This window comes from Leptodactylus fuscus, chromosome 6 (assembly GCF_031893055.1).
Source record: "Leptodactylus fuscus isolate aLepFus1 chromosome 6, aLepFus1.hap2, whole genome shotgun sequence".
Lineage (NCBI taxonomy): Eukaryota > Metazoa > Chordata > Amphibia > Anura > Leptodactylidae > Leptodactylus > Leptodactylus fuscus.
In genome coordinates, this window is record NC_134270.1 from 111,200,453 (window position 1) to 111,225,542 (window position 25,090).

The 25,090-nt window shown below is 41.9% G+C and overlaps 1 protein-coding gene across 1 annotated transcript in view; it reads left to right on the forward strand.

Annotated features, from left to right (window-relative positions):
• Positions 1-25,090, forward strand: part of SYCP2 (synaptonemal complex protein 2) — a 139,972-nt gene that overhangs the window by 14,442 nt on the left and 100,440 nt on the right. The window contains exons 11-17 of the mRNA XM_075279062.1: positions 406-451; positions 2,239-2,332; positions 2,412-2,474; positions 16,026-16,174; positions 16,281-16,355; positions 18,167-18,322; positions 22,169-22,262. Coding sequence (XP_075135163.1) covers positions 406-451; positions 2,239-2,332; positions 2,412-2,474; positions 16,026-16,174; positions 16,281-16,355; positions 18,167-18,322; positions 22,169-22,262 — 677 coding nt within the window. The remainder of the gene's footprint in view (positions 1-405; positions 452-2,238; positions 2,333-2,411; positions 2,475-16,025; positions 16,175-16,280; positions 16,356-18,166; positions 18,323-22,168; positions 22,263-25,090) is intronic.

The window sequence follows — 25,090 nt, forward strand, 5'->3', positions numbered from 1 at the left end:
AAGTCTAATGTCAGCTTTAGGTACTGCAGCACTGCTGTATTCAAGTACCGTATATACTCGAGTATAAGTCGACCCGAATATAAGCCGAGGCCCCTAATTTTACCACAAAAAAATGGGAAAACTTATTGACTCGAGTATAAGCCTCTTTTTTTTTTTTTTTTTTTTGCTGACGCTAGTATAAGCCAAGGAGGGCTTTTTCAGCACAAAAACTGTGCTGAAAAATTCGGCTTATACTCGAGTATATATTTAAGCATTACTTGGAGCTAAGCTGTATTGGTACAACTGATGTGCGGGGGTCCCGAGACCCATTTAATGTTCATATCCTTTTTTTTTTTATATCTATTTATTATATACAGTAAATTCTTTAGTAATATAACCAGGTCTATTACTTTTGTTGTTTGATAGAGTTTTTACATATCCCTGTATCTCTGCTTATTTGGATCATCACAAGGTAAGTAATCAAAATGTTTGTGTTGTAGTCATTTACCCAAAAGGGGTGCTTAAAGAGGACCTTTCATGTCCTCAGGCACATGCGGTTTTATATACCGCTAGAGAGCCCACAGTGCGCTGAAATCAACAAAATGTATTTTCCAAAAAACTGCTAGATTTGAGCATTTCATACATATCAGACATACAGTATGTATGTATGTATGTATGTATGTATGTATAAGGAAAATGTTTGTTTTTGTACCATGTTAGCCAGTGGATCGGAAATATAAAAAACTAAAAACTTGAAAGTCTTCAGTAGTTGATACCTTTTTTAATGGCTAACTCATAATGATGACCGATTATAACGTTTCGAAGCTCTCGACTTCTTCTTCTATAGAAGAAGCCGAGAGCTTCAAAACGTTATCATCGGTCATCATTATGAGTTAGCCATTAAAAAAGGTATCAACTACTGAAGACTTTCAAGTTTTTTGTTTTTCGTATGTATGTGTGTGTGTATGTATTGTGGGGAAGTTAGGTCGGTAGAAGTAGTGGTGCAGGCCCAAACTGTCAAGACAGGCTCAGGAATGAGCCAAGGATCTACACCTCGGCTGTGGCCTACTCCAAACAATTTTGTGAAAGAAAATTAAATAGGAGGTTCCAAAAATACAGTATAATATTCTATCCCTCTATAAAAATTGTAGCAATTTATTCATTCATCTCTAGTGATAATCGTTATTGCTATTATTTTAGTGTGTAACGGGTATTGCTAGAAAGGGGGATTTTACTCTATAAAGATCAGGTATGGACAGGATAAGGAAAGGGTGAAATGTAAATTTTATTGATGACTTTATGCATGTGTTGTGTAAATGTTTGGTGCAAGTCTTTTGGCACTGCGACCTGGACAATAGTAAACGTCTGGGTCATAGCGACAATACACTTTCTGGCTATATTCAGAGGGGTATTTCATAAAAATACCCCTCTAATAAGACTCTTACATTATCTTTTACATTATCCCTCTATATGACAATCAGAGAGCAAAAGTATAGTATGTGCTCTGATTGATAGGAGATGGAATAACATGGACAGAAGTCCATACTACCCATTCCTGGAGTCACATACAGGTTATGCACAGATGAGGATTGATGATGATTTCTTATCTCTGTGTAGTTTGAAGGGCTGCTCCTCCTTCCTCCTGCCACAGCTCTTAAGATGCTACCTGAGGCAGGAGGGGAGGACATTTTAGAGCCCATATCTCAGGATTTGGAGTGAATCGCTGTTAAAAATGCTGTTGGGAATTGCGATCTGCAATGGGATCTTTAAGCTGAATAGCATTTTCAACAGTGAATTGCTCTGGATCTGTAAGGGCTATCATGAAGAGCTATCAAAGTCATCTTCATATCCCTAACAAACCCTGAGATATAGGCATTAGTATTATGGACGTATTAGATAAGGGAGGATGTGTAAATATGTGGGCGGTCGGGAAAGAGATAAATCAAGAAATACCCTATTCACTGATATTTTTAGTCTAGGACAGTTGTAGAGTCTGTTTAAACATTGACTAAATAATCTTTATTATAGCATACATAACCAGCAGTATATTTATGTATGTAATATATATATATATATATATATATATATATATATATATATATATATATATATGTGTGTGTGTGTGTAAATGTTAGTAGTCATTTGTAATTTTAAGCTTCATTTCTTTTACCTACAAACTATGTTTAGTATCTCCTAAAGACAAGTCAACTGCACCTAGCAGTAAATATGCATTTTAAATGTTATGATATTATTTTGTAGTTCCAGACACCATCTGATGAAAAATTGGAAGAGTTCTGGATTGATTTCAATGTTGGAACACAAAGCATTTCCTTCTATGTTTCTACAGATGACAATGAGGTAACATATTAACTATTAGCTTACAAAAATTGCTTTGTAGATGTCATACTAATTACTAATATTGTGTACTTCACAGAGTCACCAGTGGGAGACAGTCTGCATTACTGAAAGTGAAGTGGATATTTACAATGTAGAAGGCAAGTTACTGTTTTTTTTTAGCGTAAAGACGTTTTTCTGCACCCAAAAATTAAGTTTTATGGGGAAAATTTACTAATATTGTCTTATTACATAGGACCTATTGTTAGGTTTGAAAATCCCAATGTTTTGTTTATCCAAATCTCTTCAGCCATTGCACAGTTATAAGCCCTTTTAGTATGGATGCAAATTAGAGTTTACTAGCCTACTAGCCTGGGTGATAACATAGAGATTCAGCTCTGAGAGAAAGTCAGTGTTATCAGTCACATGGCTAATAGAGCATAATTGGTATCAAGAGGATGAGGCCACTTTTACCCCAGATGAAGGAAAGCCTAACCACCTTTGTAGCATTGATTACCTTGTACAACTTGATACTATTGTCACAGCTGGAGAGGTTAGAAACCCACACTTAGCATGCACCTGAAGACAACAGTGAACCAAGTATTTCCTTCCAAACTACTGGGAGTCCCCCAAACCCTGTGTCCTCCCCTGTGTCTTACCCTCCTCCCCCTGAGGTTACAGTACCTGTGATGATGCTTACTTAAAGCATAACTTTCAGACAACTTTTGATTTTCTTTCAGCATTTGGACCATTAATACATTTTGCAATATATTTTATTAACAAATGTTGGCTCTCTTCTATGAAATTCTGGATTTCTTCCCCTTGCTTCTTTATGTAGAGCTGTCCCTTGCTTCTCACTGTGTACAGAATTGTGTGTAGTTGAGAGAAAATGAGTATGGGGGAGGATCACTTTAACCCTTTCCCGACATCCGCCGTACTAGTACGGCGCATGTCACTTGTTTAGCTATGGCGGCCGCCTGGGAGTCGGGCGGCCGCCAGGTGTCTACTGTTTTACACACTAAACATCCAGCGCTAATGCCTCCGATCGGTCCCCGGACCGATCGCAGGCATTAACCTCTTCGGCGCCTTGGTCACGTTTCCATGACAGCCGGGAACCTTGTAAAGGCTTTCTGGCCTGTCTGCAGTCTCTTTCTTTTGCAGGCTGGTCTATGCAACTTGCAAAAGAAATTATGATTTTTTGCAATGCATTTTGTAATGCATTGCTTTAGTGATCAGACCCCCTGGGGTTCAAGACCCCTAGGGGGTCTAATAAATGGGGAAAAATTTTTTAAAAAAAGTAAAAAAATATATAATTTTTTTTAAAAAGTATTAAAAATCCAAATCACCCCCCTTTCCCTAGAACACCTATAAAAGTAGTTAAATACTGTGAGATACATACATGTTAGTTATCCCCGTGTCCGAAATCGTCCGCTCTACAATTCTATAAAAAAAAAAGAAATTCCTGTACGGTAAACACCGTATCGGGAAAAATAGTCAAAAGTGCCAGTTTTTTCACTGTCTTGAATAAAAAGTGATCAAAGCAATAGCATTTCCCGAAAATGGTAGAACTAAAAAGTACACCCGGCCCCGCAAAAAAAGACGCCCTATGCATCCCTGTACACGGACGTATAAAAAAGTTATGGCAGTCAGAATATGGCGACTTTTAGAAAAAAAATTTTTTTTAGCAGTTTTGGATTTTTTTTAAGGGGTTAAAATGTAAATAAAACCATATAAATTTGGTATCCCAGGAATCGTACCGAAACACAGAATACAGGGGACATGTCATTTTGGCTGCACAGTAAAACCAAAGCCCGAAAGTTACAGAAATGCATTTTTCTTCAAATCCACCCCATTCTGAATTTTTTTCTAGCTTCCCAGTACATTATACAGAATAATTAATGGTGGCATCATGAAGAAAAATTTGTCCCACAAAGATTAAGACCTCATATGGCTCTGGGAGCGGAGAAATAAAAAAGTTATGGGGTTTAGAAGGAGAAGAGTCAAAAATGAAAATCAAAAAATGCCATCGGCGGGAAAGGGGTTAAGTAGTTATATCTCAGGCATTATAAAACTTAGAAACCCGCTTCTTGTGTCCTATGAAAGAGGAGATTTTCATCTCAAATGGCACTAAGATTGCAATCTATGTATATTATTTTTAGAGATATCACCAGTGGAAAACAATCAGGATTGGGATATTTAGATTCCACTGCAGCTGATCCCAGTCCTGACGTTGTTTTGAACTCTTGATATTTTTCGAAATAATACAGATAGAAAATATAATGCAGCCTTAGGGCCCGTTTACATGGAGTAAACGCGCATGTGTTTTGGCAAAATATACGTGTAAAAAATACATGTGTAAAAATAAGACTCGCATTGACTTCAATGACATTTTACATGTGTATTTTGACGTGTTTTTCTACACGTGTAAAAAAATGTCATTGAAGTCAATGGGAGTTTTATTTTTACACGTGTATTTTGCCAAAATACATGCGCGTTTACTCTGTGTGAACCGGCCCTACGTGTGATACAAAAGATGATAATCTCCTTTTTCATAAGACACCAGAAACTTATTTTACAGTTAGGGCCAGAAATATTTGGACAGTGACACAAGTTTTGTTATTTTAGCTGTTTACTAAAACATGTTCAGAAATACAATTATATATATAATATGGACTGAAAGTGCACACTCCCAGCTGCAATATGAGAGTTTCCACATCCAAATCAGAGAAAGGGTTTAGGAATCATAGCTCTGTAATGCATAGCTTCCTCTTTTTCAAGGGACCAAAAGTAATTGGACAATGGACTCTAAGGGCTGCAATTAACTCTGAAGGCGTCTCCCTCGTAAACCTGTAATCAATGAAGTAGTTAAAAGGTCTGGGGTTGATTCCAGGTGTGTGGTTTTGCATTTGGAAGCTGTTGCTGTGACCAGACAACATGCGGTCAAAGGAACTCTCAATTGAGGTGAAGCAGAACATCCTGAGGCTGAAAAAAAAAAAGAAAAAATCCATCAGAGAGATAGCAGACATGCTTGGAGTAGCAAAATCAACAGTCGGGTACATTCTAAGAAAAAAGGAATTGACTGATGAGCTTGGGAACTCAAAAAGGCCTTGGCGTCCATGGGTGACAACAGTGGTGGATGATCGCCGCATACTTTCTTTGGTCAAGAAGAACCCGTTCACAACATCAACTGAAGTCCAGAACACTCTCAGTGAAGTAGGTGTATCTGTCTCTAAGTCAACAGTAAAGAGAAGACTCCATGAAAGTAAATACAAAGGGTTCACATCTAGATGCAAATCAGTCATCAATTCCAAAAATAGACAGACCAGAGTTAAATTTGCTGAAAAACACCTCAAGAAGCCAGCTCAGTTCTGGAAAAGTATTCTATGGACAGATGAGACAAAGATCAATCTGTACCAGAATGATGGGAAAAAAAAAGTTTGGAGAAGAAAGGGAACGGCACATGATCCAAGGCACACCACATCCTCTGTAAAACATGGTGGAGGCAACGTGATGGCATGAGCATGCATGGCTTTCAATGGCACTGGGTCAATTGTGTTTATTGATGACATAACAGCAGACAAGAGTAGCCGGATGAATTCTGAAGTGTACCGGGATATACTTTCAGCCCAGATTCAGCCAAATGCTACCAAGTTGATCGGACAGCGCTTCATAGTACAGATGGACAATGACCCCAAGCATACAGCCAAAGCTACCCAGGAGTTCATGAGTGCAAAAAAGTGGAACATTCTGCAATGGCCAAGTCAATCACCAGATCTTAACCCAATTGAGCATGCATTTCACTTGCTCAAATCCAGACTTAAGGCGGAAAGACCCACAAACAAGCAAGACCTGAAGGCTGCGGCTGTAAAGGCCTGGCAAAGCATTAAGAAGGAGGAAACCCAGCGTTTGGTGATGTCCATGGGTTCCAGACTTAAGGCAGTGATTGCCTCCAAAGGATTCGCAACAAAATATTGAAAATAAAAATATTTTGTTTGGGTTATGTTTATTTGTCCAATTACTTTTGAGCTCCTAAAATGTGGAGTGTTTGTAAAGAAATGTGTACAATTCCTACATTTTCTATCAGATATTTTTGTTCAACCCTTCAAATTAAACGTTACAATCTGCACTTGAATTCTGTTGTAGAGGTTTCATTTCAAAACCAATGTGGTGGCATGCAGAGCCCAACTCGCGAAAATTGTGTCACTGTCCAAATATTTATGGCCCTAACTGTATAATGCCTGAGCTATAACCATTTCACGTTAAGACTAGAGATGAGCGAACAGTGTTCTATCGAACTCATGTTCGATCGGATATTAGGCTGTTCGGCATGTTCGAATCGAATCGAACACCGCGTGGTAAAGTGCGCCATTACTCGATTCCCCTCCCACCTTCCCTGGCACCTTTTTTGCTACAATAACAGCGCAGGGTAGGTGGGACAGGAACTACGACACCGGTGACGTTGAAAAAAGTAGGCAAAACCCATTGGCTGCCGAAAACATGTGACCTCTAATTTAAAAGAACAGCGCCGCCCAGCTTCGCGTCATTCTGAGCTTGCAATTCACCGGGGACGGAGGTTTCCGTCCAGTTAGCTAGGGCTTAGATTCTGGGTAGGCAGGGACAGGCTAGGATAGGAAGGAGAAGACAACCAACAGCTCTTATAAGAGCTAAATTCCAGGGAGAAGCTTATCAGTGTAACGTGGCACTGACGGGCTCAATCGCCGCAACCCAGCTTTCCCAGGATCCTGAATGGAATACACTGTCAGTGTATTCCCGTATACCCGATATATACCCCCGATACCCGTTCCAACGGTGTGCCCCCCCACCTTCACCCCAGAAATACCCTGCAAGTCCCCTAGCAATAGAATTGGGGCTATATACACCCACTATTTTTGCTACTGCCATATAGTGCCATTGTCTCACTGGGAATTCAAAGAATATATTGGGCTTACATATAACTTCAATTCCAGGGAGAAGCTTGTCAGTGTAACGTGGCACTGACGGGCTCAATCGCCGCAACCCAGCTTTCCCAGGATCCTGAATGGAATACACTGACAGTGTATTCCCGTATACCCGATATATACCCCCGATACCCGTTCCAACGGTGTGCCCCCCCACCTTCACCCCAGAAATACACTGCAAGTCCCCTAGCAATAGAATTGGGGCTATATACACCCACTATTTTTGCTACTGCCATATAGTGCCATTGTCTGACTGGGAATTCAAAGAATATATTGGGGTTACGTGCACCCACAATTTTTGCTACTGGTATATAGTGCCATTGTCTGACTGGGAATTCAAAGAATATATTGGGGTTACACATACCCTCATTTCTTGCTACTGCCATATAGTGCCAGTTTCTGACTGGTAATTCAAAGAATATATTGGGGTTATAAATACCCTCATTTCTTGCTACTGGTATATAGTGCCATTGTCTGACTGGGAATTCAAAGAATATATTGGGGTTATAAATACCCTCATTTCTTGCTACTGGTATATAGTGCCATTGTCTGACTGGGAATTCAAAGAATATATTGGGGTTACACATACCCTCATTTCTTGCTACTGCCATATAGTGCCAGTTTCTGACTGGTAATTCAAAGAATATATTGGGGTTATAAATACCCTCATTTCTTGCTACTGGTATATAGTGCCATTGTCTGACTGGGAATTCAAAGAATATATTGGGGTTATAAATACCCTCATTTCTTGCTACTGGTATATAGTGCCATTGTCTGACTGGGAATTCAAAGAATATATTGGGGTTACAAATACCCTCATTTCTTGCTACTGCCATATAGTGCCAGTTTCTGACTGGTAATTCAAAGAATATATTGGGGTTACGTGCACCCACAATTTTTGCTACTGGTATATAGTGCCATTGTCTGACTGGGAATTCAAAGAATATATTGGGGTTACAAATACCCTCATTTCTTGCTACTGGTATATAGTGCCATTGTCTGACTGGGAATTCAAAGAATATATTGGGGTTACAAATACCCTCATTTCTTGCTACTGGTATATAGTGCCATTGTCTGACTGGGAATTCAAAGAATATATTGGGGTTATAAATACCCTCATTTCTTGCTACTGCCATATAGTGCCAGTTTCTGACTGGTAATTCAAAGAATATATTGGGGTTATAAATACCCTCATTTCTTGCTACTGGTATATAGTGCCATTGTCTGACTGGGAATTCAAAGAATATATTGGGGTTACAAATACCCTCATTTCTTGCTACTGCCATATAGTGCCAGTTTCTGACTGGTAATTCAAAGAATATATTGGGGTTACGTGCACCCACAATTTTTGCTACTGGTATATAGTGCCATTGTCTGACTGGGAATTCAAAGAATATATTGGGGTTACAAATACCCTCATTTCTTGCTACTGGTATATAGTGCCATTGTCTGACTGGGAATTCAAAGAATATATTGGGGTTACAAATACCCTCATTTCTTGCTACTGCCATATAGTGCCAGTTTCTGACTGGTAATTCAAAGAATATATTGGGGTTATAAATACCCTCATTTCTTGCTACTGGTATATAGTGCCATTGTCTGACTGGGAATTCAAAGAATATATTGGGGTTATAAATACCCTCATTTCTTGCTACTGGTATATAGTGCCATTGTCTGACTGGGAATTCAAAGAATATATTGGGGTTACAAATACCCTCATTTCTTGCTACTGCCATATAGTGCCAGTTTCTGACTGGTAATTCAAAGAATATATTGGGGTTACGTGCACCCACAATTTTTGCTACTGGTATATAGTGCCATTGTCTGACTGGGAATTCAATGAATATATTGGGGTTACAAATACCCTCATTTCTTGCTACTGCCATATAGTGCCAGTTTCTGACTGGTAATTCAAAGAATATATTGGGGTTACGTGCACCCACAATTTTTGCTACTGGTATATAGTGCCATTGTCTGACTGGGAATTCAAAGAATATATTGGGGTTACAAATACCCTCATTTCTTGCTACTGCCATATAGTGCCAGTTTCTGACTGGTAATTCAAAGAATATATTGGGGTTATAAATACCCTCATTTCTTGCTACTGCCATATAGTGCCATTGTCTGACTGGGAATTCAAAGAATATATTGGGGTTACGTGCACCCACAATTTTTGCTACTGGTATATAGTGCCATTGTCTGACTGGGAATTCAAAGAATATATTGGGGTTACAAATACCCTCATTTCTTGCTACTGCCATATAGTGCCAGTTTCTGACTGGTAATTCAAAGAATATATTGGGGTTACGTGCACCCACAATTTTTGCTACTGGTATATAGTGCCATTGTCTGACTGGGAATTCAAAGAATATATTGGGGTTATAAATACCCTCATTTCTTGCTACTGGTATATAGTGCCATTGTCTGACTGGGAATTCAAAGAATATATTGGGGTTACAAATACCCTCATTTCTTGCTACTGCCATATAGTGCCAGTTTCTGACTGGTAATTCAAAGAATATATTGGGGTTATAAATACCCTCATTTCTTGCTACTGCCATATAGTGCCATTGTCTGACTGGGAATTCAAAGAATATATTGGGGTTATAAATACCCTCATTTCTTGCTACTGGTATATAGTGCCATTGTCTGACTGGGAATTCAAAGAATATATTGGGGTTACGTGCACCCACAATTTTTGCTACTGGTATATAGTGCCAATTTCTAACTGGGAATTCAAAATGCGCAAGGCTTCCGGAAAGGGACGTGGACGAGGCCGTGGGCGAGGTCGGGGGAATGGTTCTGGGGAGCAAGGTAGCAGTGAAGCCACAGGGCGTCCCGTGCCTACTCCTGTGGGGCAGCAAGCATTGCGCCACTCCACAGTGCCAGGGTTGCTTGCCACATTAACTAAACTGCAGGGTACAAACCTTAGTAGGCCCGAGAACCAGGAACAGGTCTTGCAATGGCTGTCAGAGAACGCTTACAGCACATTGTCCAGCAGCCAGTCAGACTCTGCCTCCTCTCCTCCTATTACCCAACAGTCTTGTCCTCCTTCCTCCCAAAATTCCCAAGCTTCACAGAACAATAACCCCAACTGTCCCTGCTCCCCAGAGCTGTTCTCCGCTCCTTTCATTGTCCCTCAACCTGCCTCTCCACGTCACGATTCCACGAACCTAACAGAGGAGCATCTGTGTCCAGATGCTCAAACACTAGAGTCTCCTCCATCTCCGTTCGATTTGGTGGTGGATGACCAGCAACCCACCCTCATCGACGATGATGTGACGCAGTTGCCGTCAGGGCATCCAGTTGACCGGCGCATTGTGCGGGAGGAGGAGATGAGACAGGAGTTGGAAGAGGAAGTGGTGGATGATGAGGACACTGACCCGACCTGGACAGGGGGGATGTCAAGCGGGGAAAGTAGTGTGGATGTTGAGGCAGGTGCAGCACCAAAAAGGGTAGCTAGAGGCAGAGGTCAGCAGCTTAGGCGAAGCCAGGCCACACCCTTAATCTCCCAAGATGTTCCAGTTCGTACCCAGCCCCGAAAAACTCCCACCTCGAGGGCACATTTCTCGAAGGTGTGGAGTTTTTTCAAGGAATGTGCCGAGGACAGATATAGTGTTGTCTGCACAATTTGCCTCTCGAAATTGATTAGGGGCTCTGAGAAGAGCAACCTGTCCACCACTTCAATGCGCCGTCATTTGGAATCCAAGCACTGGAATCAGTGGCAGGCAGCAACGGCAGGACAAAGGCCACCTGCCGTTCACGCCACTGCCACTGCCTCTGCCACTGCCACTGCTGACTGTGCTGGCGATGCACTCCAGAGGACGAGCCAGGACACCACTTCATCTGCCTCCGCCACTTTGTTGACTTCTCCCTCATCCTCCCCTGTTCCTGTCTTATCTCCTTCTCCTGCACCATCAAAGGCACCATCAGGCGCTTCTTTACAACAACCCACCATCTCTCAGACATTGGAGCGGCGTCAGAAATACACTGCTAACCACCCACACGCGCAAGCCTTGAACGCCAACATCGCTAAACTGCTGGCCCAGGAGATGTTGGCGTTCCGGCTTGTTGAAACTCCCGCCTTCCTGGTCCTGATGGCAACTGCGGCACCTCGCTATGCCGTCCCTAGCCGTCACTACTTCTCCCGGTGTGCCGTCCCCGCCTTGCACCAGCACGTGTCACTCAACATCAGGCGGGCCCTTAGTTCCGCGCTTTGCACAAAGGTCCACTTGACCACCGACGCGTGGACAAGTGCATGCGGACAGGGACGCTACATTTCACTGACGGCACACTGGGTGAATGTAGTTGAGGCTGGGACTGCTTCCCAAACTGGCCCGGTGTACCTCGTCTCCCCGCCTAACATTCCTGGCAGGGACACGAGAAGAACACCCCCCTCCTCCTCCTCCTCCTCTACCGCCTCCTCCTCCGCCACCGCCTCCTCCTCCGCCACCGCCTCCTCCTCCGCTGTTAGATTGACCCCAGCTACGAGTTGGAAACGTTGCAGCACTGGCGTTGGTAGACGTCAGCAGGCTGTGCTGAAGCTGATCAGCTTGGGGGACAGACAGCACACTACCTCCGAGGTGAGGGATGCCCTCCTCGATGAGACGGCAATATGGTTTGAGCCGCTGCACCTGGGCCCAGGCATGGTCGTTTGTGATAACGGCCGGAACCTGGTAGCAGCTCTGGAGCTTGCCGGACTCCAACATGTTCCATGCCTGGCCCACGTCTTCAACCTAGTGGTGCAACGTTTCCTAAAGAGCTACCCCAATGTTCCAGAGCTACTGGTGAAAGTGCGGCGCATGTGCGCCCACTTTCGCAAGTCGACAGTAGCCGCTGCTAGCTTAAAATCTCTCCAGCAACGCCTGCATGTGCCACAACACCGGCTTTTGTGCGACGTCCCCACACGCTGGAACTCAACGTTTCAGATGTTGAATAGAGTGGTTGAGCAGCAGAGACCTTTGATGGAATACCAGCTACAAAACCCTAGGGTGCCACAAAGTCAGCTGCCTCAGTTTCACATCCATGAGTGGCCATGGATGAGAGACCTTTGTGACATCCTACGGGTCTTTGAGGAGTCCACAAGGAGGGTGAGCTCTGAGGATGCGATGGTGAGCCTTACAATCCCGCTCTTGTGTGTTCTGAGAGAATCCCTGATTGACATCAGGGATAACTCAGATCACACAGAGGAGTTAGGGATAGCATCCGATCCGTCACAGCTGGAGAGTAGGTCCACACATCTGTCCGCTTCACTGCGTTTAATGGAGTAGGAGGAGGAGGAGGAGGAAGAAGAGTTGTCCGATGATGTGATGGTGATACAGGAGGCTTCCGGGCAACTTCGAATCGTCCCATTGTTGCAGCGCGGATGGGTAGACATGGACGATGAGGAGGAAATGGAGATTGAACTTTCCGGTGGGGCCAGAGGAGTCATGCCAACTAACACTTTGGCAGACATGGCTGAGTTCATGTTGGGGTGCTTTACAACCGACAAGCGTATTGTCAAAATCATGGAGGACAACCAGTACTGGATCTTTGCTATCCTTGACCCTCGGTATAAAAACAACATCTCGTCTTTTATTCCGGTAGAGGGGAGGGCCAATCGCATCAATGCTTGCCACAGGCAATTGGTGCAGAATATGATGGAGATGTTTCCAGCATGTGACGTTGGCGGCAGGGAGGGCAGTTCCTCCAGTAGGCAACCAAGTTCTCACCGGTCCACACAAACGAGGGGCACACTGTCTAAGGTCTGGGACACCTTGATGGCACCCCCTCGCCAAAGTGCCGCCACGGAGGGTCCTAGTGTCACCAGGCGTGAGAAGTATAGGCGCATGTTGCGGGAATACCTTTCCGACCACAGCCCTGTCCTCTCCGACCCCTCTGCGCCCTACACGTATTGGGTGTCGAAGTTGGACCTGTGGCTTGAACTTGCCCTATATGCCTTGGAGGTGCTGTCCTGTCCTGCCGCCAGCGTCCTATCTGAGAGGGTGTTCAGTGCAGCCGGTGGCATCATCACTGACAAGCGCACCCGTCTGTCAGCTGAGAGTGCCGACCGGCTCACTTTGATAAAAATGAACCACCACTGGATAGAGCCTTCATTTTTGTGCCCACCTGTGTAAAGCACCCCAACATGAAACTCCATGTCTGTACTCAACCTCTCCAATTCCTCCGCATCCTCATACTCATCCACCATAAGCGTTGCACAATTCTGCTAATACTAGGCTCCCTCCACCCTGATTTTCCCCAACTCTGCTGGTTAGAGGCTCCCTCCACCCTGATTTCCACCAACTCTGCTGGTTAGAGGCTCCCTCCACCCTGCTTTCCCACAACTCTGCTGGTTAGAGGCTCCCTCCACCCTGCTTTCCCACAACTCTGCTGGTTAGAGGCTCCCTCCACCCTGCTTTCCCACAACTCTGCTGGTTAGAGGCTCCCTCCACCCTGATTTCCACCAACTCTGCTGGTTAGAGGCTCCCTCCACCCTGCTTTCCCACAACTCTGCTGGTTAGAGGCTCCCTCCACCCTGATTTCCACCAACTCTGCTTGTTAGAGGCTCCCTCCACCATGAATTGGTCCAAACTGGGCTGTTTAGCGGCTCCCTCCACCATGAATTGGTCCAAACTGGGGTTTTTAGAGGCTCCCTCCACCATGAATTGGTCCAAACTGGGCTGTTTAGAGGCTCCCTCCACCATGAATTGGTCCAAACTGGGGTTTTTAGAGGCTCCCTCCACCATGAATTGGTCCAAACTGGGCTGGTTAGAGGCTCCCTCCACCATGAATTTGCCCAAACTGGGCTGTTTAGAGGCTCCCTCCACCATGAATTTGCCCAAACTGGGCTGTTTAGAGGCTCCCTCCACCATGAATTGGTCCAATCTGGGGTTTTTAGAGGCTCCCTCCACCATGAATTGGTCCAAACTGGGGGTTTTTAGAGGCTCCCTCCACCATGAATTTGCCCAAACTGGGCTGTTTAGAGGCTCCCTCCACCATGAATTGGTCCAAACTGGGGTTTTTAGAGGCTCCCTCCACCATGAATTTGCCCAAACTGGGCTGTTGAGAGGCTCCCTCCACCATGAATTTGCCCAAACTGAGCTGTTTAGAGGCTCCCTCCACCATGAATTGGTCCAAACTGGGGTTTTTAGAGGCTCCCTCCACCATGAATTGGTCCAAACTGGGGTTTTTAGAGGCTCCCTCCACCATGAATTGGTCCAAACTGGGGTTTTTAGAGGCTCCCTCCACCATGAATTGGTCCAAACTGGGGTTTTTAGAGGCTCCCTCCACCATGAATTTGCCCAAACTGGGCTGTTTAGAGGCTCCCTCCACCATGAATTGGTCCAAACTGGGGTTTTTAGAGGCTCCCTCCACCATGAATTGGTCCAAACTGGGTGTTTTTAGAGGCTCCCTCCACCATGAATTTGCCCAAACTGGGCTGTTTAGAGGCTCCCTCCATCATGAATTGGTCCAAACTGGGGTTTTTAGAGGCTCCCTCCACCATGAATTGGTCCAAACTGGGGTTTTTAGAGGCTCCCTCCACCATGAATTGGTCCAAACTGGGGTTTTTAGAGGCTCCCTCCACCATGAATTGGTCCAAACTGGGGTTTTTAGAGGCTCCCTCCACCATGAATTTGCCCAAACTGGGCTGTTTAGAGGCTCCCTCCACCATGAATTGGTCCAAACTGGGGTTTTTAGAGGCTCCCTCCACCATGAATTGGTCCAAACTGGGGGTTTTTAGAGGCTCCCTCCACCATGAATTTGCCCAAACTGGGCTGTTTAGAGGCTCCCTCCATCATGAATTGGTCCAAACTGGGGTTTTTAGAGGCTCCCTCCACCATGAATTGGTCCAAACTGGGGTTTTTAGAGGCTCCCTCCACCATGAATTTGCCCAAACTCTGCTGGTTAGAGGCTCAATCCACCCTGATTTTCAAAACAAATGTTGGTGCCAACCTCAACTTACTACCAGGGCCAAATTCACTGCTGGTGACAAGCTCTCCTCACTGCAAGTGCCAAATACACATGTTTCAAGGTGTTTTCCTACTGTCAGAGAGGTGGTATTGAGTGTGTAAAGTGTGTAGTTGTTAGGCTGTGATGTTGGGGTAATAGAGGGTCTTTGGTGTGTTAGATGCCCCCAGACATGCTTCCCCTGCTGTCCCAGTGTCATTCCAGAGGTGTTGGCATCATTTCCTGGGTTGTCATAGTGGACTTGGTGACCCTCCAGACACGGATTTGGGTTTCCCCCTTAACGAGTATCTGTTCCCCATAGACTATAATGGGGTTCGAAACCCGTTCGAACACACGAACATTGAGCGGCTGTTCGAATCGAATTTCGAACCTCGAACATTTTAGTGTTCGCTCATCTCTAGTTAAGACGTCCCATGGTGCTGTGTCCTCCAATGATAATAGTAGTAAAACTGGATTTTTGTACTTCTTGCCCTAAAATCTCTTTCTCGTTGAAGTCATTGGGGATCACAGCTTCATCTTCTGATATTACCATTTGTCCTGTGGGGCTTAGCACTGTTTATTCCTGGGGGGTTTTTTTATCCTCTCCAGCTCATCCCACTGTTTGTGGTACAAAATAGTCAATGAAGAGTCTGTGGAGAATGCATATTCTCCACAGACTCTTCATTGACCATTTTGTCAATGGAGGGGCCAAGGAGCTAGTTCCTTTTTTATGTTTATATACCTTGCCTTCTAGTTACAGGGCAACAGAAAGGGATTTTACATTTGTTTGAAAACATCTATTTTCTGCCTTTGATTTTCTTATAGATATCAATAACAAGAGATTGTTGACTGTCAGTCTAAAGTCCCCAACCACAGTTGGCCAAATTAAAGGGTGCCAGATACGTATATATTTTGATCCTGCGCTGGACATATCTGAAGTAGTCAGAAAAGTGTTTGGAGCAAGTAAATGTAAGGTATGGCTGGTCTTCATATTTCTGTCTGTGTGTTGCAAAGTGAGAAAATAAATGATGAGTTAAATGTTGATCAGAAATATCACATATACTAATTTGTTGGTTGCAGGGTTTTATAAAGAAGCGGTCTGTATCTGTAGCAAAAACAGCAGTGCATATTGTTTTTGATGAAAGTGGATCTCAGGTAATGTCCGTTCTATTTCATTTTAGCTGTTTTTGTAGTTTTCTATGTTGTAATAAATTTAAGGTATTTTAGGATTTTATAATACCTTCTGCATCTTATCCGGCATGGTAAAATGGGGCTTTAGTTTAGCTCACATGTACATTCAGAGAACTTCATTCCTAACAATACTTAAGTCTATTTCTCTGCATCTGTGTATTTAAAGATCCCTCAGCCTACAACTCCATCAAGCCAAAAAATAATGGCTTTATATATTTTGCTCTCAGATCTTGGTTGTTTTCTCTGACACAACATAGACCTCATTGACCTTTGCTGAAGAATCCCAAAACCAGGCAAAATCTTTCATATTAAATAGTTCTTTCTAGCTATTCACGGGCAAATATAACTACAATATAAAATATTTTAATCTGTCAAAAAAACATTTCCAGGTATTTGTGAATGCCATTGTAAAGTTTCCTTTACTCTGCCAAATGCTGTCATTGAATTGTGGATTTTGGAATACAGCATGTGAAACATCACAGCTATCATTATGCCCAAACATGACTAATTTAAAACTGAATGTTGTATCCAGAGCAGCACAAGTTGTAAATTTAAACAAAAGAAAAAATGGTATAACAGCTCACCGGTCCGAATTCAAGGTGCTCGATCCGTTTCCCCTGGACTCCAAGGAGACAATCCAATACCAAGTATAAATACAGATAGGATCCGCAGCTCTTGTTCAGACTAAAAAATATCCTTTATTCCTTCATGTTAAAAATACGGTACAGAAACCATGACGAACAAGTGAAAAAGTGAAGAAAACATAAACGTGATTAAAAAAACGCTAGTTGTTTACATATATGGCTGACGCGTTTCAAGACACTAAGTCTCTTAATCATAGCCTTTCTGTCATTTTTTAGTCTGAACAAGAGCTGCGGATCCTATCTGTATTTATACTCAGCACAAGTTGTGTCTGTCCAGTTTGCCATTCTTTATTTTACCAAACTGTGGCCATAGCACCAAGAAAATACAAATACGCCAATAAGGTCTTGATGAGTGGATGATGATGGAGACCATGCTTTGTCCTGGAGGCTCTAACACAAGTGTGAACGTAGCTTAAGCTAGATTTCTGAATGCATGATTCTTTGCTGTGCCAGAGGACATACTATACATTGTCAGGTAGTGTTTTTTTCTCCCTCTCTCAACTGAAACGAACATGCACATTTAGCTGAATTTAACATACTGTACAGTACATGTATAAGTGGATGCTGTGGCTGAATGATCAAATAAGTTGTAGGGTACATCATTGTAAATTTTACAGCTTCTTAGAGACACTTTTACTTTGTTGTATCATTAGACCATAGAATGAGGGACATGGTGAAATGATTTTCTCATCCTGACGACAGAGGTGCATTTTTCATGGGCTATTAGTTGGCCAAACACTTAAGATAGCTGTCAACCAAATGCTGATTCTGCCAACAGCAAATTCTCCCAACTCTCCATGCACATCGGGATCAGCTCAGCTTATTGTGCATTTGTTCTAAATAAGGAGAGAGGAATAAGTCACTGCCTGACACATCTGGGGGCGATATATGTCCCTTGAAAACAAACCATTGGTGAGTTGAAATCCAATATACCTCATCCTTTTTTTCCTCCGCATCTGCTATTGAAGAAAAGTCAGGAGACACACATTGATGTATTTAGTTCGTTTTCATCTCATGTTTTTGCCAAGTTCTAGGTTATTACTAGTTGGGTATTGTTTTTTCAGGCATTTAAGGGTGAACAAGCAAACACACTCTTTATTAGTTTATTGATAACGATTTGACTTGTTCTAGATTCTTATTCCTGAAAGTCAGGGGTCCTTTTCTTCTGCAAAGGAAGTAAAAGTGATTGATACTGGTGATGTTGGTATGAATAAACAGCCTTCTTTATCTACGCCATCTCTTAACCAGCAAGTTTGCAAAGAAAACCGTTCCAGAGACCCTGCAAAGGTAACATCTATGTAATTCAGTCTGTAATCATGAACTTGACATATGGAGTGGGTGTATGCGTAACAAAAGGTGAAAATAGACACTTGTTGTCACCACCGAGAATTACATTGCAGATTCAGGCTGGAATGTGACTTGGCTGTGTTGCAATATATTAAAATGTGAACTGAGGTCAGCCAAAGGGTAGTCAGTTCTTTTAAAGGGGTTGTGTGGGACTTTGATATTTTTTTGCTGTAGCCACTTCATGACTTACCAAGCACAGAGCCATATATTGTGCAGTGGCTGTATTTGATGTTAGGTCTCGGTCCAGTTCATTTAAATGGGACAGCTTCAGCATGGCCATGTGAACAATAGACCTTATGCCATTGCCTAAGAAAAAGTGTAGCTCAGTATCACAGTTTCAGACAACCCCTTTAAGATTAGTATACACTACCAACAAACCTGCAGGACTTGGCTATTCTTTTTTTTTTTTTTTTTTTTTATAAATAATTTTAAGGTTTTCCCATGATTTAACCATTCAATTTTGCAGTTAAGCAGACATAAAATTTTTAAGTTGGAATAATTTTTTTCAGAAAATCTTATGACAAGAAGGATCTTCTAGTGCCCTAATACGTAGAAGTTGGCATGTGCGTTAGCAAGAATCACCTCATTACCTGTGATGTAGGGTAGGGCTTTTTAAAGTTGTTTTTTTTTTATTGGAGTCTCACTAAAAAAAACAAAAGCAGGCACTATAACAAGTAAGATACAGCAATATCTAGAAAACGGAACTTTTTTAAAATAATTGAAAATTTACTTAAAAAATGATGCATTTTACATGATCTTATGTTACATACCTATTTGTAAAACAACCCATTTAAAGGTGCCTTCAATACAAATATCAATACGTACAGTCAAAATACATTTTAGAGCAAATTTGTAAATTATTTTCATACACTTTGCTTCACTACAGTATGCATGCATCTGAAATGCAGTACATTGACCTTGGCTTCACTGCACTCTGAGGGCTTTTATTTGTGAGGGGATTTGCATTGTATGTTATGAAACCTGAATCACTGTATTTGCTCCCCTTCATTCCTATTCACTTTATACAGCACATACTCACTGTATTACCCACCTACTGCCCTGCAAAACTGTACCCATGGGCAGAAATACAATTACTAACCCACCTAACACCGCAAAGAAACCTGAAACCGTCATCACGACATAAATACATTATCCAGCCAATACACTCAATATAACTCTATCTGTAAGCCTTTGTGTTACTTGAAAACTCCTGGGCACCCCCATTCTGGTTTCCCTTTTGTCTCTACTGCTCCAAACATTCCCTGTGTTGTTGGAAACTGCTGCCGGAATTCATCATAGCTATTCCAGCAGCGGCTTTCAGTATTCAATAATATGCCAACAGGTTTTCCCTGTGGAATTAAAGGGGTATTCCCATCTCTCTAGTTCACCAACCTTCATGCTGTGTGCTCTCTTCACTTTCTGGTTTTCTCGGTACATTGATGGGCGGGGTTTCACTTGCTCTGCTATTTTTGCAGTCAGTAATGAGGGATTGGTTGTAAATGAATTACCACAGTATGAAGCTGATGTAGAAGCTGATGTAGCAGAGCTGGATTTGAGTCAGCTTGCATTACATACAGAGGTAATGGACTCTCTATCTCAGCCCTTATCAGCCAAATTCAATTAAACCGACTGATAAGTGGAAGAGCAGGAGATAAAACAGCTCAGAAATACTGGAGCACTCACCACCCCCTCCCCTATCAGAGGAGCTCCGTTACTTGTCTGTGGCAGAGACATACACAGCTCAGAACTGCTGCCGAGCACTCAGCCCCCCCCCCTCGCTTTTGATGGGACAATCCCTTTAAGTTCCTCTGAAGGGTTGCTGAAAGCTGCATATGCCTCAAAACACCAAAAAAGGAGATAGTGTGCCCTACTGTCTCATGCCCGTGCAGGTGTCATACAGAGACACATTCACTGAAGCTAATAAACATGGCAGTCCCCACAACAAGATAACATTTAAAGGGTTTTACAGACAAAAAAATATTTTTTTTAAAGTCGTTAATTCCATATGCTCCCCATTTTTTTCCCCAGAAGCCTGGCTTTTCTCTGATCTGACTAAGGACTTGTTTTTTCTTTCCATAAAGGGGTTTTCCAGGCAAAAAAACTTTAAAACATTTTTTATTTTTTTTAAAAGGTCTGATAATTCTATTAATGGGTTAGTAAGTGCACCCAAATATGTTTAGCAGTGTTTTAAGTGATTTCTGAGTCTCTCTGGGGAGATCCTTTCATCCTCTGCATTTGTTTACATGCTATGTAGCTTCCTGGTGTCAGTTGTAGGATGACTCGCACTACCTCCCTTTCACACCACCACCCCCTTTCACTCCCTTACACCCACTCCCTGTCTCATTAGCTGTCCTGCCCACTACTAGCCCTTCCCAAATAACTAACTGAGCTTACCTTTCCACCCCATCATACTTAATCCTCTCTATACTTTCCTTCTTGAATGGTTCCTCCTTTTCTTTGACTCTACTTGAAGACGTGTGTACAGGCCAGAAGTGCCTCTGACACGTGCGCAGTAGAGACGGAGTGACATTTCTACTGCGCATGTGTCGAGGGCACCTCCGCACGCGCCAGCAGAGTCAAAGAGGAAGAGGAGCTGTCCCAGAGAGGAAACACGTAAGTATGATGGGATGGAGGAGGGGAGTATTTGTGATGTTCCGTTTATGGAAACAGGACCTCACCAGACTATTGGAAAGTGTGCTTGGGACGGTCACATGACCACCCTGGCAATCGAGGTAATTATACATTTATTTATTTTTTAAAAAAAACTAAGTAAATTAAACGTTAGGCAAGTGGAGGGGGTTTAGTTTAGGTGTTCATTTTTATTTTATCCCTGACAACCCCTTTAATTAACAAAAAAGGTATACCAGGACACATAATACAGGACATATAGTAATAGTTAAAAAAAAAAAACTATGGCCATATTTTAAAACAAATCTGTAAAAAATCATTTTGGAAAACAAGGATACAGTATGGTTTCATTTTTCACTGAGAATACTGCTGAAGCTGTCCTGTATTCTAATGGGTATAGAAATGATACATGCTCACTAAGTTGTCCAGACACCTATACATTTTGAACAGCAGGGGGTGCTATAGCAAGCAAATAATTGTAATATAGATTCATTCTTAGTTTTCTAGAAGTCTTGTATTCTCTGGATTAAAGGTAGAAATTTAGTATTAAATGATTTCATAAAAATACTATGGTGTACACTTTTAAGACAGTTTGTTGCCAATTTTGTGCCTGTAAAAATATGCTTTGTCGTACATTCATTATAGTCAAAGGAGTCTTTGAAGTATATCACTTAGAACAGTTGCTTGTCTATAGACTCCATCCCTCTTGCAGCAAATTACAAGAGCTATAATCACAGTGTAATCTATAGACAGCATGGTATAAGGTCGGTGTGACTACCTACCCCTAGAAATATGGCTTATGAAAGGTTAAGAATTTAGGACATAAAGCATTGCAAAAAAGGGCAGCTTACATACAGGAAGTATTGTTCACAAATACATGTTGCAGAAACATACCCCTTGTATTCCCACATGCAGGTAACCTGTCAACAGTGCAAAAAAAGTTGGTATATTGTATGAATTTAATATATGTATATCTGCATCATTTCTACCACATTTTTCAACTGACCCACCTAGCTTTCGCTGATACAAGTAGAGATTACTGTAATTTGCAGTTTATTTTTTCTGAAAAAAATTGTGACTTTATATTGTTAATAACCTTCACAAGTATATATATTGTATGTATGTATATATAACGTATTTGTGCTGCTGTATATTTAGTTAGTCACTCCAAGTCGAAGTAAAGTTTCCGAAGCATCAATAAATATTTCTGTGGCTTGTGGTGTGAAGAAGGTTAATTCTTCATCAAAAAAATGTAAGTCAAACTTCTTTCCTTATTTTTAAAGTTACTTAAAGTGATATTTTAAGCTTGTACATGTGTTCTCATGCGCATGTTTCACCATGCAATATTTTGCCTAAATTCACATAAGCAAAAGTATGGAATATATTTCCTTTATTTCAACTACCCTGTTTTCCCGAAAATAAGACGGTGTCTTATATTAATTTTTGCTCCCAAAGATGCGCTATGTCTTATTTTCAGGGGGTGTCTTATTTTTTTCAAAGAAGAATTCACATATATTGCTAAATATAAAAAATTAACATTTATTAAATACTGTACAGTATAAAAATATTTTTATAGATTTGTAGAGCAGGCGATTTTGGACACAGGGATACCTAAGTACGGTATGTGGTTCGCAGTATTTACATACTTTTATATGTGTTCTAGGGAAATGGGTTGATTTGAATTTTTAATACTTTTATATATATATATATATATATATATATATATATATATATATATATATATATATATATATATATATATATTTTTTTTTTTGCATTTATTAACCCCCCCCGTAATACATTACAGACAGGCAACCTGCCTTCAAAAGAAATGACGATTTTTTGCAATGCAATTGCAAAGGTCTGATCACTAATGCAATGCATTAGTGATCAGACCTTTGCAATTGCATTGCATTGCAAAGAAATCGTCAATCGTTTGAGAAGACACCACTCTTAAAGTCCAGTTTTCTCAGTGACTGAATTTTCTACCATTATATTCTATGGAAGCTGTCTCTGTATAATAGGCCACTCCCTTATCCAACCAAAGACCAACATTTTGAGATAATTTTTCATTGGGAACCGCTTTGAAAAGACCACTCATTAGATTTACTCTGTAAAACCAATATGAGTGCAGCTCTGTGATGTACTGTATCAATGAAGAACAAGAGACTTGTAATGGCAGCAGATGTGACCCTATTGTCTTCTGATGGGCAGCAATGATACCTGCTCGGCTTTCTTTGATGAACCACCATTCAAGTTCAAGCATACAATTAGTGACCAAATCCTTTTCGTCAGCTAAGTGCGATTTTCGCCCGATGGCAACAGATTTGCAACCACTTCTATGATGAAAATACTGCAGACAGTGTAGGCTCTCTAGAAGGTGGAAAAGCTTATGATGGATACATTTTAATAGGGGTAATATGTCTAATAAGGGAGGTGCCATCGGAATGTGTTCAGGCACTCTTTAGAACATGTATGTGTTACTAAGAATTCTCGGCATGGAATATCCAAATAAAACCTTCTTGGTAAAAAAGAAAAACTTGCTCTAGTGCCACCTTTTGGAAGGTAGCTTCCTTTTGTTGCTTGTTTCATTGGGGGACACAGCACTATGGGTATAGACCTGGCCACTAGGAGGCTAACAATAGGAAAATCATGTCTGCTCCGCCTCTAGGCTATAACCTCTTCATAGACACCATGCTAACCAGTTGTAACATAAATACACAATACATAACAGTGAAAAGAGAAAGATGTTATTCTTTTACACAATTCTGTCCTTTAACAACAGATCCGCAACAGTTTGTTTTCAATTTTCTATGTAAACAGATGCAAGCAATTTGCAGCCGCTTAGAGCATTCCTTTATGGCTTGTCACCCCAAGCACAGACAGACCCTGAGCCGGTACAGACTGAGCGCCCACAACCTAGAGATAGTAGCAAAAAAGTCAATGGTACCGCACACTCTAAAATTATATGTGGTGCTAGCGAAAAAAGGTCCTTCGACCCAAATGTACTAGTGAAAATAGATTTTGCTGCACACACTGTTTTGTGATCAAAGGAATATAGAGATTTATTTTACAATATAGTTAATGCCTTTTGACACAATGCAAAATATTGGCATAGAAAGACAGGCTAGATCAATTGGATATGACGTTTCGGTCCTTAGACCTTCATCAGATGCGATCTAGTGTGGTAGCAGGATCAGTATAAGTGTCAAGGCACTTATACTTGCCTTGACACTTATACTGATCCTGCTACCACACTAGATCGCGTCTGATGAAGGTCTAAGGACCGAAACGTCATATCCAATTGATCTAGCCTGTCTTTCTATGCCAATATTTTGCATTGTGTCAAAAGGCGTTAACTATATTGTAAAATAAATCTCTATATTCCTTTGATCACAAAACAGTGTGTGCAGCAAAATCTATTTTCACCACAACCTAGAGATAGAGACGGGGCAATACAGGCAGACGTACAAACCACGGGAGAACAGACTGTGCCAGCACTGTGACCAGGGGGCCCTAGAAGACGAGACCCACTTCCTGCTACACTGCACCAAATACTCAGCTGTGAGGGCCGTCTACTACCAAAGACTCTCTGCCCACATCCCAGATTTCATATCTGCAGACGAGAAGAGGAAACTCTACATCCTACTGGGAGAAGAAGAGGCCACTGTGGAGATCGCTGCCCAATACGTGTCCAGCTGTCACCAAACAAGAGGAAGATGAGACTCCACGGACTGTTATATTTATCCCAATAAACTTGCGATAGCAGCCAACAAATCACAGGAAAGCTCTTACTTGTTTTTTAATTTAAAAGCAGGGGCTGTATTTTCACCCATTAATTGCTAAAGATGACAATGTAATTTAAATAAGCTGAGGCATACCCTTGGTGGGGCTTAATGACCCTGTATATCAATCTCTGAAAGATTGCTGGAGCCCCATGTAACCCAAATGGCAAAGTCACATATTTAGATAAACCATTTGGGGTGACAATTGCAGTTTTTTCCTCTCCTTTTTAGTGAGCATCACCCGCCAGTACCCTTTGGTTAAGATGAGGTTGGATCAGGGCAGACCCATACACCT